The sequence below is a fragment of the Bombina bombina genome, chromosome 2, assembly GCF_027579735.1.
Source record: "Bombina bombina isolate aBomBom1 chromosome 2, aBomBom1.pri, whole genome shotgun sequence".
In the NCBI taxonomy this organism is placed as follows: domain Eukaryota; kingdom Metazoa; phylum Chordata; class Amphibia; order Anura; family Bombinatoridae; genus Bombina; species Bombina bombina.
The window spans coordinates 168,463,138-168,477,184 of NC_069500.1; the positions used below are offsets into that span (position 1 = coordinate 168,463,138).

The window sequence follows — 14,047 nt, forward strand, 5'->3', positions numbered from 1 at the left end:
ATAGATCTAGACCAGTCGACAAGAGACTCTCTCCCGTGGTGGTTTCTCAGGACCATCTGTCTCAGGGCACATGCTTCTGGAGACCTTCCTGGGTGATTGTGATCACGGACGCCAGCCTGCTAGGCTGAGGAGCAGCCTGGGACTTGTTAAAGGCGCAGGGACTATGGACTCGGAAGGAGTCTGCTCTCCCCATAAACATCTTGGAATTGAGAGTGATTTACAATGCTCTGATGGCTTGACCTCAATTGTCCTTAGCCAGGTTTATCAGGTTTCAGTCAGTTAACATCACCTCAGTGGCTTACACCAACCACCAGGGAGGAACTCAGAGTTCCTTAGCCATGAAGGAGGTGGCACGGATTATTCAGTGGGCGGAAGCTCACAATTGTTGTCTATCTGCCATCCACATTCCTGGAGTGGACAACTGGGAAGTGGATTTCCTGAGCAGACAGACATTTCATCCCGGGGAGTCGGCTCTCCATCCAGAGGTGTTCTCCAGGTTAACCCTCAAATGGGGGTGCCAGAGTTGGATCTGATGGCGTCTCGGCAAAATGCCAAGCTTCCAAGGTACGGTTCAAGGTCAAGAAATCCTCAGGCCGCTCTGATAGATGCTCTGGCGGTTCCTTGGAATTTATGTCTAGCATACCTGTTTCCTCTGTTTGTGCTCCTTCCACGAGTTATTGCTCGTATCAAACAGTAGAGAGCATCAGTAATTCTAATAGCTCCTGCATGGCCTTGCAGGATCTGGTATTCAGACCTAGTGAAGATGTCATATCGGTCACCTTCGAGGTTGCCTCTGAGGAAGGACCTTCTAACTTAGGGTCTATTCCTCCATCCAAATCTCGTTTCTCTGAAGCGGACTGCTTGGAGCATGCTGGACCATGATCCAGGCTCACAAGCCTGTTACTAGAAAAATTTACCATAAGGTATGGCGTAAATACCTTTATTGGTGTGAATCTAAGGGCTACTCTTGGAGTAGGGTCAGGATTCCTAGAATTTTGTTCTTTCTCCAGGAAGGTCTGGAGAAAGGGTTGTCAGTCAGTTCTCTGAAAGGTCAGATTTCTGCATGATCTATTTTGTTACACAAGCGTCTGGCGGATGTGCCAGATGTTCAATCTTTTTCTCAGGCCCTGGTCAGAATCAGGCCTGTGTTTGAACCTGTTGCTCCTCCTTGGAACCTTTATTTTGTTTTTAAAGTTTTGCAGCAGGCTCCGTTTGAGCCAATGCATTCCATAGATATTTGTCAGGTTAGGAAATGTCCAGAAGAAGACCCAAATGCTAGGGCGAACTTAAACAACACCCTTGCACTCTGAGTTTAATCCAGGACGTGACCCCACAACAACCTCCAAAAAACAAAGTACTCGCGATATGAAGCAGGGTTAGCCTGTGCCAAAGTAATTCATGATATCAGCCAGATAGACTTCTGAATAAGGAACTGGTTTCAGGAAATGTCTTCCACAGGATCAGGAGAGCAAGGATAGTCCACTTATATTCAGACAGAAGAAGGGTAAAACAGGAACAGTTAATAATGCAGGAGTAGGTCATTTGTTATCAGGCAGTCTGAAGGTTAACACTGTGTAGACAGTCTTTGCAGAGTATGCAACAGGTAATCAGGCAGTTTGAGGGTTAACACTGAGTAGACAGTCTTTGCAGAGTATGCAACAGGTAATCAGGCAGTTTGAGAGTTAACACTGTGTAGACAGTCTTTGCAGAGTATGCAACAGGTAATCAGGCAGTTTGAGGGTAAACACTGTGTAGTCAGAACTTGCAGAATTAACAACATGTAATCAGGTAGTTTGAAGGTTAACACTGTGTTGTCAGAACTTGCAGAGATAGCAACAGGTAAGCTGGTAGTTTGAAGGTTAACACAGATTAATCAGTACTTGTTGAGATTGGCAACAGGATATCAAGCAGTTTGAAGGTTTACACTGAATTAGTGATGCACCGAAATGGAAATTCTGAACCGAAACCGAATCCGAAAATCCGGGAGGCACTTGGCCGAAAACCGAAACTGATACCGAAAATGTATTTTTTCAAATTATTTTCACATTATTTTTTTGTTGTTCTTTTTTTGCATAATTAGAGCCAATAAGAAAAGCCCACACTTTTATTGAAAGTAACACTAAAATTGGACAAAAATATCTTTAAACAATAATATGCTACACAATAATTTTACCAAGAGAAAAAAAAAAAAAAAGGCAAAAAATGCCAAAATGTTTCTGCCACCAAAAATTTGGTGCATCCCAACTTAAACAATTATAAATATCAATATACTGTATTATTCTTAATTTAGTTCTATGTAACAGAATCATATTTAACAGGTTTTTTTTTTACCAATTATCCAAATAAAGTATAGTCCTAGAAAACTCATTATATGCAGAACAGTAAGTCAAGTAATAAACTTAAACAGCAGCTCTAGGCTAGCATCAAATTTGAAACATGCTACACAATAATTTTACCGAAAATAAAAGGCAAAAAAAACGAAAACCGAAATAGCCAAAAATGCCATTTTCGGCCGAAACTTTCTGCGGCCGAAATTTCGGTGCATCCCTACACTGAATAATTGTATTTGCAGAGTTTGGAAACAGGTAAACATGCAGATTGAAGGTTTCACAGAAATAACAGTATTTGAATAGTTTGGCAGTACACAGAGTAGTCTGAATATGCAGGGTTTGAAGCAGGTAAACAGGAAGTTTGAAAGTTTCACAAAACAAACAGTACTTGCATTGTTTGGAGACAGGTAATCAGGAGGTTGAAGGTTAATCCAGCATAGTAAATCCTTGAAGAGATTGGCAACAGAAAAGCAGCAGTTAGAGAGATTCCTCAGCGAAATCCTATCAGAAGCCACAGAGTTAACAAACAAACTGGCACTGGAGAAACAGGAAGCCAAGAATAAAAAGCCTGGTTATGACATCATCAGGAAGGGGTGGCTCAGACACCTGTCAATCAAGCACACAGAGAGGACTGCAGAGCTTCCCAGCAGCTGAGTGTGACAGTGCCCCCTCCTCAAGGACCCCTCCGGGGGACCCGACCGGGCCTGGCAGGGTATTTCTTGTGAAAAGACTTGACAAGAGCTGGAGCATGAACATGAGAGGCCGGTTCCCAAGATCGTTCAGAGATAGGATAACCCTTCCAATGGACCAGGTAGTACAGCCGATTGCCCCGTAGCTTGGAATCGAGAATCTGGCTGACTTCAAACTCAGAAGTTCCCTCTACGGAAAGTGGAGGAGGTGGTTTACTCTTGATAGAGTACCGATTGTAGATGACTGGCTTGAGTAGGGAGACATGAAACACTGGATGGATCTTGAGAGTCTTGGGTAAGGCCAGGCGGTATGCAGAAGAACAAACTCTGGAAACAATTTGAAAAGGTCCAATGTACTTAGGACCCAACTTTGTACAAGGTTGTTTTAGACGTATGAATCTGGTGGATAAAAATACTCTGTCTCCAGTACGAAGTAAAGGAGCCTTGCACCTTCTGCGATCAGCATATTTCTTATGTCTTAAGGAAGAAGAGAGTAGATTTTGACGAATGAGTTGCCAGTGATTACTGAGATTTTTCACTATACGATCTGCTCCAGGGACTTCAGTAGAACTGGTAATCATAGGAAAGGTTCTAGGTTCAAATCCATAAGCTGCCTTAAAGGGAGAGGTCTGTAATGAGGTGGTATAACGTGAGTTGTGAGCTAATTCCGCCAAAGGCAATAACTGAGACCAGTTGGAGTGGTGATGGTCTACATAATGTCTTAGAAAAGATTCCAAGGCTTGATTTACACGCTCAGTCTGTCCGTTGGATTGAGGATGGTGTGCAGTAGAAAGTGATATGTTGATTCCGAAGTGTTTACAAAAAGACCTCCAAAATTTGGAAACAAATTGGACTCCACGATCTGAGACTATGTCAGTGGGAAAACCATGTAAACGAGATATATGTAGAACAAAGAGTTCAGAAAGTCTTTGAGCTGAAGGCAAGCCTGGAAGAGGTATGAAGTGAGCAGACTTGGAGAACCGATCCACCACTACCCAAATGGTCGTATTTCCAGCAGAAACAGGAAGATCTGTAACAAAGTCCATGGATAAGTGAGACCAAGGGTAATGAGGAATAGGAAGAGGGTGTAATAGACCAAACGGTCGATGAGAAGATTGTTTGTTCGAAGCACAAGAACTACAAGCAGCAATATAATCCTTAACATCCCTCCTCATAGTGGACCACCAAACATGCTGCTTCAGTTTCCACAATGTATTGGTTATTCCCGGATGACCTGCTGAAATGTTGTCATGAGCCCAACGTAGAAACTTAAGACGTAATCCTTTGGGTACATACAGGATACCAGAAGGTAGTTTGCAAGACGATGGTACCCGGACTTGAGCAGCATGTAAAGCCTGTACTGGAAAAGAGGATACTTGAGCCAAAACTTTGACTGGACGTAGTATAGGTTCTGAATCCAATGGAGAAGGTTCAGAAGATTGGAACTGCCTAGATAAAGCATCTGCCTTGGAATTTTTTGAACCAGGAACATAGGAAAGTACAAAATTAAACCTGGAGAAGAACAAGGCCCACCGAGCCTGACGAGGATTGAGACGTGTAGCTGTTTGGAGGTATAAAAGATTCTTGTGATCTGTCAGAATGAAAAAAGGTTGACTGGTACCCTCTAACCAATGCCTCCATTCATCCAAAGCTAATTTTATAGCCAAAAGCTCCTTATTGCCCACATCATAATTTAACTCGGCAGGATTGAATTTTTTCGAAAAGAACGCCACAGGATGTATCTTGCTGGTAGTCGGATCACGTTGGGAGAGAACAGCTCCAGCTGCCATAGAGGAAGCGTCAACCTCCAAAATAAACTGGAAATCAGGAATTGGATGACTGAGAAGAGGTGCAGAAGAAAATGCTGATTTCAGCGTTTCAAAAGCCTGTACTGCCGAAGAGGACCAGTTCTTACAATTTTGCCCTTTCTTAGTAAGAGAAGTGAGTGGAGACGTGATGTCTGCAAAGTTCTTTATAAACTTTCTATAGTAATTGGCAAAGCCAAGAAACCTCTGCAGGGATTTGAGAGTAGTTGGTCTGGGCCAGTCCTTGATAGCCGACAGTTTAGCAGGATCCATCTCAAAACCTGATTCAGAAATGATATACCCCAAAAAGGGGATGGAACTCTGATGAAAAGAGCATTTTTCCAATTTAGCGAACAGGGAATTGTCTCGTAACCTCTGAAGAACCAGTCTTACATGATGTACATGTTCCTGTAATTAGTTTTCGAATAGATTAGAATGTCATTGAGGTAAATGATAACAAATTGATTTAGATAATCTCTGAAGATTTCGTTGACAAAGTGCTGAAATACTGCTGGTGCATTGCACAATCCAAATGGCATTGCTAGATACTCGTAGTGACCAAATCTAGTGTTAAATGCCGTCTTCCATTCGTCTCCTTTACGGATTCTGACCAGATTGTAGGACCCACGGAGATCTAACTTGGAAAAAATAGAAGCGCCTTGAAGACGATCGAATAACTCAGAAATGAGCGGCAGAGGATAGCTGTTTTTGACAGTAATCTGATTCAAGGCTCGATAATCAATACAGGGACGAAGACCTCCATCTTTTTTCCCAATGAAGAAAAAACCTGCACCCACAGGTGAAGAGGAAGGACGAATGAATCCTCTGGCTAAGTTGTCCTTTATGTATTCCTCAAGAGAGACATTTTCTTGACGAGAGAGGGGATAGGTCCTTCCCTTAGGTAGAGGAGCCCCTGAATACAATTCGATAGGACAGTCAAATATCCGGTGTGGAGGTAACGTCTCAGCCTCTTTTTTAGAAAACACATCACAAAAGGCATGATAGTAATTGGGCAATGATTCAGGAACTTCCACCATAGCTACGACAGGACAGGATGGTTTAGAGGGATTTTGCAGGCAATGTTTGAAACAGGTAGTTCCCCAGGAAATAAGTTCTCCTTTAGACAATGAGAAAACTGGATCATGAAGCTGCAACCAAGGTAACCCCAGAATCAATGGTATGTCGGGAGAAGAAATGACATCAAAATGAATAAATTCAGAATGAAGTATGCCCACAGTCAAAAGAAGAGGAATGGTAGAATGTTGTATGATACCAGTACCTAGAGGCTGTCCACTGACAGTAGTTACCTTAATTAACTGTTTCTTGGCTTGAAGAGGAATCCTGAGAGAGTCAGCAAAGTTTGAATCAATGAATACTCCAGCAGCTCCAGAATCGATGAGAGCTTGAGCTCGAAACTTGGTGTTTCCAAAAGAGATAGTTACAGGAACAAAAAGTTTAGAATTGAGGGAAGACATGGGATTCTGGCTTAACTCTGTCCCTCTATCAAAAGTTAAGCCTTGGCTTTTACTGGCCGGATAGGACAGTCCTTCAGTAAATGTCCTTTGGTACCACAATACAGACATAACCCAAGAGTACGCCTTCTATGGCGTTCAGCTTCTGACAATTTAATAGCTCCTACTTCCATGGGTTCCACAGACTCAGGAGATTGGGAATTATTATTAGAAAGACTTGAGGTTCGAATAGGAGGACGAAAAGAAGATTTAACAAAGGATCTCCGATTCCTATCTCTCTCCTGAAGATGTTCAGAATGCCGGGCGTCAAGAGTAATACATAAATTGATAAGACCCTCCAATGAATCGGGGAGTTCCCGAAATACAAGTTCATCCTTAAGGCGTTTGCAAAGTCCTTTGCGAAAGGCTGCCCGTAAGGCTCCATGGTTCCAATCAGTTTCTGCGGCTAAAGTCCTGAATTCAATAGCATATTGAGCTACCGAAAGGGATCCCTGTCTCAGATCCAACAATCCTGCCTCAGCAGCTGCAGACCTCCCAGGCTTGTCAAAAACAGAAGAAAAAATGGACACAAATAATTCCACATCCTGTAGTAACGGATCATTCTTCTCTAAAAGAGGGGACACCCAGGCTAGAGCCTTACCCTTCAAGAGAGAAATAATAAAGGTGATTTTGGAAGTAGAATTGGAAAAAACTTGAGGATTGTTTCTGAAGTGTAAACGACACTGATTAAGGAATCCACGGCATTCTTCAGGATTACCGTCATATTTATCTGGAAGTGGGATTTGTGGTATATTCTGTCCAACAGTTTGAGGTGGATTAAAGACAGCATTGGTGCTAGTAGCAGTGGCAGCAGGAGTCACCGTCGCTTGAGAAGGAGCGGAGAGGTTATGTAGCAGAGCAGTAATCTGGTCAAGCTTGGAATCCAAAGATTGCAAATGAGCAGAATGATTTCCTAGAAGTTGCCCTTGTAGAGCCACAGCCCTGGATAACTCGTCAGGGTCCATATTATGGCCAGTTTGTACTGTCAGGTTAGGAAATGTCCAGAAGAAGACCCAAATGCTAGGGCGAACTTAAACAACACCCTTGCACTCTGAGTTTAATCCAGGACGTGACCCCACGACAACCTCCAAAAAACAAAGTACTCACGATATGGAGCAGGGTTAGCCTGTGCCAAAGTAATTCATGATATCAGCCAGATAGACTTCTGAATAAGGAACTGGTTTCAGGAAATGTCTTCCACAGGATCAGGAGAGCAGGGATAGTCCACTTATACTCAGACAGAAGAAGGGTAAAACAGGAAACAGTTAATAATGCAGGAGTAGGTCATTTGTTATCAGGCAGTCTGAAGGTTAACACTGTGTAGACAGTCTTTGCAGAGTATGCAACAGGTAATCAGGCACTTTGAGGGTTAACACTGAGTAGACAGTCTTTGCAGACTATGCAACAGGTAATCAGGCAGTTTGAGAGTTAACACTGTGTAGACAGTCTTTTCAGAGTTTGCAACAGGTAATCAGGCAGTTTGAGGGTAAACACTGTGTAGTCAGAACTTGCAGAATTAACAAAATGTAATCAGGTAGTTTGAAGGTTAACACTGTGTTGTCAGAACTTGCAGAGATAGCAACAGGTAAGCTGGTAGTTTGAAGGTTAACACAGATTAATCAGTACTTGTTGAGATTGGCAACAGGATATCAAGCAGTTTGAAGGTTTACACTGAATAATTGTATTTGCAGAGTTTGGAAACAGGTAAACATGCAGATTGAAGGTTTCACAGAAATAACAGTATTTGAATAGTTTGGCAGTACACAGAGTAGTCTGAATATGCAGGGTTTGAAGCAGGTAAACAGGAAGTTTGAAAGTTTCACAAAACAAACAGTACTTGCAATTGTTTGGAGACAGGTAATCAGGAGGTTGAAGGTTAATCCAGCATAGTAAATCCTTGAAGAGATTGGCAACAGAAAAGCAGCAGTTAGAGAGATTCCTCAGCAAAATCCTATCAGAAGCCACAAAGTTAATAAACAAACTGGCACTGGAGAAACAGGAAGCCAAGAATAAAAAGCCTGGTTGTGACATCATCAGGAAGGGGTGGCTCAGACACCTGCCAATCAAGCACACAGAGAGGACTGCAGAGCTTCCCAGCAGCTGAGCGTGACAATATTAAGTTGCTATCTTAAAAGGTTTTGTTTCTAATTGCTATCTCTTCTGCTCTGAGAGTTTTGGAACTCTCGGCTTTGCAGTGTGATTCGCCTTACCTTATCTTTCATGCGGATAGGGCGGTTCTTCGTACTAAACTGGGGTTTCTTACTAAAGTGGTTTCGAATAGAAATATTAATCGGGAATTTGTTGTTCCTTCTCTCTGTCCCAATCCTTCTTTTCATAAAGAATGTCTGTTGAACAGCTTGGATGTTGTGCACGCTCTAAAATTTTACCTACAGGCGACTAAGAATTTTCACCAGTTTTCTCCCCTGTTTGTTTGTTTCTCAGGAATATGTAAGGGTCAAGAGGCTACTGCTACTTCTCTTTCCCTCTGGTTGAGAAGTATAATTTGTTTTCCTTATGAGACTGCTGGACAGCAGCCTCCTGAGAGAATTACAGCTCATTCCACTAGGGTTGTCTCCTCTTCTTGGGCTTTCAAAAATGAAGCTTCTGTGGAACAGATTTGCAAGGCTGTAACTTGGTCCTCTCTGCATATTTTATCCAAATTTGATACTTTTGCCTCGGCTGAGGCCTTTTTTGGGAGAAAGGTTCTTCAAGCGGTGGTGCCTTCTATTTAGGTCTGCCTGTCTTGTTCTCCATCCCTGTTCATTCTGTGTCCTCTAGCTTGGGTATTGGTTCCCACTAGTAATTGATGACATTGTGGACTCTCCATATCTTATGAAGGAAAACAAAATGTATGCTTACCTGATAAATTTCTTTCCGGATATGGAGAGTCCACGACCCCACCCTTTATTAAGACAGTTATTTTTGACTAAACCTCAGGCACCTCTACACCTTCGTGTTATTCCTTTTCCATTTCCCTTTCAGTTGAATGACTGGGGATTATGGGTAGGGGAGTGAGACTTAACAGCTTTGCTGTGGTGCTCTTTGCCTCCTCCTGCTAGCCAGGAGTGATATTCCCACTAGTAATTTAATGACATTGTGGACTCTCCATATCCAGAAAGAAAGAAATTTATCGGGTAAGCATAAATTTAGTTTTTTCTATGGAATTGTCCCTTTGAGCCAATGAGCAGTCAAAGCACTCAGTTGCACATAATTGTGAACTTACTGTCAATATCTACTTAAATTCAAACAGCTTTTTACTTTTTTAATATGTTTAACTGCTGCTACTGTTTATTTTTTTATACTCTGTCTAATTACATATGTTAGTCACATTCCTGCCTTATAATGTCTTTTGTTTGGGAAACAGGAAGACAAGTCTGGTCTATATATTAACTGTTATTAAAAATCCATTTCACATCAGATGACTTCCTATGTACTTTATATTTATAGCAAACACAAGACCTTGATCAGCTACATCCAGAGGTAAAAAGGTATTTAGAGAAATCAGTACAAATGGGAAAACGCAATGGACTCCATCTTCCCCCAGAAGTGCAAAATGTAAGTATTTGTAGCTGCTGGAGAATATTACGCTGTATAGAATTTTTTTTCCTGTGAAAAGGGCAACAATTTTTACAAAATTAAATAGATATAAACTAGCAGGTAACCAGAGTATTGACGACCTACTGTTCAACTGCTCCGCCCACTCAGTTTTGCCTTTATACACACCCATTTGATAGCAATAGTATAATTTAGACTTATCCATAGCTTATTATATAGATTACAGTACCAAGGTTTTACACCTACCCCATAATATTGAACATACCATTCTCTGGAACACATTCTGTGCATTTGGTTATTGTTACAATACAGCATCAAAATGTATTATATCTTTTCATGTGACAACACTGAAGAAATGACACTTTGCTACAATGTAAAGTAGTTAGTGTACACCCTGTATAGTACACCCTGTATAACAGTGTTAATTTGCTGTCCCCTCAAAATAACTCATCACACAGCCATTAATGTCTAAACCGTTGGCAACAAAAGTGAGTACACCCCTAAGTGGAAATGTCCAAATTGGGCCCAATTAGCCATTTTCTCTCCCCGGTCATGAGTCATGTGACTCATTAGTGTTACAAGGTCTCACGTGTGAATGGGGAGCAGGTGTGTTAAATTTGGTGTTATCGCTCTCACACTATCTCATACTGGTCAATGGAAGTTCAACATGGCACCTCATGGCAAAGAAATCTGAGGATCTGAAAAGAAGAATTGTTGCTCTACATAAAGATGGCCTAGGCTATAAGAAGATTGCCAAGACCCTGCAGCATGGTGGGCAAGACCATACAGCGGTTTCACAGGACAGGTTCCAATCAGAACAGGCCTTGCCATGGTCAACCAAAGAAGTTGAGTGCACATGCTCAGCGTCATATCAAGAGGTTGTCTTTGGGAAATAGACGTATGAGTGCTGCCAGCATTGCTGCAGAGGTTGAACGGGTGGGGGGTCAGCCTGTCAGTGCTCAGACAATATACGCCGCACACTGCATCAAATTGGTCTGCATGGCTGTCATCCCAGAAGAAATCCTCTTCTAAAGATGATACACAAGCAAGCCTGCAAACAGGTTGCTGAAGACAAGCAGACTAAGGACATGGATTACTGGAACCATGTCCTGTTTTCCGATGAGACCAAGATAAGCTTATTTGGTTCAGATAATGTCAAGCATGTGTGGCGGCAACCAGGTTAGGAGTACAAAGACAAGTGTGTCTTGCCTACAGTCAAGCATGGTGGTGGGAGTGTCTTGGTCTGGGCCTGCATGAGTGCTGCCGGCACTGGGTAGCTGCAGTTCATTGAGGGAACCATGAATACCAACATGTACTGTGACATACTGAAGCAGAGCATGATCCCCTACCTTTCGAGACAGGGCCGCAGGGTGGTATTCCAACATAACAACCCCAAACACACCTCCAAGACGACCACTGCCTTGCTAAAGAAGGTGATGGACTGGCCAAGCATGTCTCCAGACCTAAACCCTATTGAGCATCTGTGGGGCATCCTCAAACGTAAGGTGGGGGAGCACAAGGTCTCTAACATCCACCAGCTCCGTTATGTTGTCATGGAGGAGTGGAAGAGGACTCCAGTGGCAACCTGTAAAGCTCTGGTGAACTCCATGTTCAAGAGGGTTAAGGCAGTGCTGGAAAATGGTGGCCACACAAAATATTGACACTTTGGGCCCAATTTGGACATTTCCACTTAGGGGTGTACTCACTTTTGTTGCCAACGGTTTAGACATTAATGGCTGTGTGTTGAGTTATTTTGAGGGGACAGCAATTTACACTGTTATACAGGCGGTACACTCACTACTTTACATTGTAGCAAAGTGTAATTTCTTCAGTGTTGTCACAAGAAAAGATATAATAAAATATTTACAAAAATGTGAGGGGGTACTCACTTTTGTGAGATACTATGTATATGTGTATATATGTGTATGTGTATATATATATATATATATATATATATATATATATATATACACGCACACACACACCAAATGTTGGGCACAGGAGGTTGCATCTTATATGGCTGTATAGACAGTAGAGGGTTAATAAAACAGCAATACAAAAAATATTTATGTATACCATTTTAATTAGAGGTGAAGCTTCCTAGACAGAACAGTGTTGCAAATACAGACATTTCTCAACCATTGAAAGCGCAATCCTGCCAACTTTGAATTTAATCATTTGCAGTAATTTTTCTTATTCAGTGACATCACAGTAAGAGGAAGAGATGTCACATGAAGTAAAGCTATTTACAAAAACAGACTTTTAAAAATGTTAAAGAATAAAAAGTATTCCTTTATTTTAGAATTTTTACAGGTAAATAGAAAACAGTCTGCATCACTAGTAATAATTTATTAAAGTTTCTAATTTAATCAAATAATACATGTGCACATATATAACTTTCTTCCAAAAGACTATAAAAATAGAAGCATTCTAGCACTATTGCAGTAGACTTATAATGAAACATAAATCATCTCCTGTCAATTGTTTTTTACTGTCCAGCTCATATATTATCACTTCCCTATATATTACACTATTGCAGGGCTCTGCTGGGTGCTTAAAGTGATTGTAAAGTTTAAAGAATTAAAGCCCAGTATCTAAAAATATTCTTTAAAACAGTTGCACTTTAATTCATTAGACTTTAGAAACACGCTTTTTTAAAAATACTTACCTTTTTGTTAGGGTAAACAGACCGCCAATCCTTCGTCCGCTTCTCCTGTATTTATCAGATCGATGATGAATCCGGCTTCCTCCAATTGTTGTGTGCCCAAATTGCCTTCCAGCTCCTGGGGCAAACAACGATTGGAGGAAGACGGATTCGGAGAAGTGGGTGGAGGATTAGGCGGTCTATTTACCCTAATGAAATAGTAAGTTTTTTTTTTTAAAAAAAGCTTGTTTGTAAAGTTTATTTCATGAAAGTGCCCCTGTTTTTAAGAGTATTTTTAGAGAGTGGGCTTTAATTCTTTAATCTTTACAATCACTTTAAAGACACACAGAACTGAAGTGACACACAACTATCTTAGATCCACTGTCCTAATAGCCAGCACTAATGCTTCCTAAGCTATCCTGGACTCCTAATGACACTCTGAGGGCAGAGTTGTAGGAGAGGAGCTAGGCTACAGTATGTCAAGATACTATAAACAGGAGAAGAGACACAGCAAACAGCACCTGATCTTACTATGTGATTATACACAGCACCGGACTGGGTGAGCTGTTGGGGGTAAATGGATTTTTGTATTATTTAGTCTGATAGCAATTTTCATATTTTTGTACTGTGTGTAGGAAGTGGTGTATGCTTAAAATTCATGCTAAAATCAGTAAGCTGCAGACAATACAGAGTGCTAAAATATGAAGATTACTATCAGACTAAATAGTGCAAAGATGCAATCAATAAATTAGCTACGGCAGTGGCCAAGTAATCCCACCTCTTTTACAACCAATCAGCCCAGCTCCTTAACTAGTGTTGAGGAGCTGTTTGTAAGTGGGGTTTTTCTCTTGTTAGGTGTATCCAGTCCACGGATCATCCATTACTTGTGGGATATTCTCCTTCCCAAAAGGAAGTTGCAAGAGAATCACCCACAGCAGAGCTGCTATATAGCTCCTCCCCTAACTGCCATATGCAGTCATTCTCTTGCAAGCTCTCAACATAGCTGGAGGTAGTTAGAGGAAAGTGGTAAAATATAGTTAGTTTTTTCTTCAATCAAAAGTTTATTGTTTTTAAATGGTACCGGAGTATACTATTTTATCTCAGGCAGCATTTAGAAGAAGAATCTGCCTGCGTTTTTCTATGATCTTAGCAGAAGTAACTAAGATCCACTGCCGTTCTCACATATGTCTGAGGAGTGAGGTAACTTCAGAGGGAGAATGGCGTGCAGGGTATCCTGCAATAAGGTATGTGCAGTTAAGTTTTTCTAGGGATGGAATTTGCTAGAAAATGCTGCTGATACCGGATTAATGTAAGTTAAAGCCTAAATACAGTGATTTAATAGCGACTAGTATCAGGCTTGCTATCAGAGGTATATACTCTGATTAATGTGCAATATAAAACGTTTGCTGGCATGTTTAATCGTTTTTATATATGCTTTGGTGATAAAACTTATTGGGGCCTAGTTTTTTCCACATGGCTGGCTTTATTTTTGCCTAGAAACAGTTTCCTGAGG

The 14,047-nt window shown here is 41.3% G+C and overlaps 2 protein-coding genes across 2 annotated transcripts in view; one reads left to right on the forward strand and one right to left on the reverse strand.

Annotated features, from left to right (window-relative positions):
- The window catches only part of SGTB (small glutamine rich tetratricopeptide repeat co-chaperone beta), a 300,564-nt gene that overhangs the window by 277,013 nt on the left and 9,504 nt on the right, over positions 1-14,047 (reverse strand). The window lies entirely within an intron of this gene.
- The window catches only part of NLN (neurolysin), a 322,838-nt gene that overhangs the window by 80,664 nt on the left and 228,127 nt on the right, over positions 1-14,047 (forward strand). The window contains 1 exon segment of the mRNA XM_053701341.1: positions 9,783-9,890. Coding sequence (XP_053557316.1) covers positions 9,783-9,890 — 108 coding nt within the window.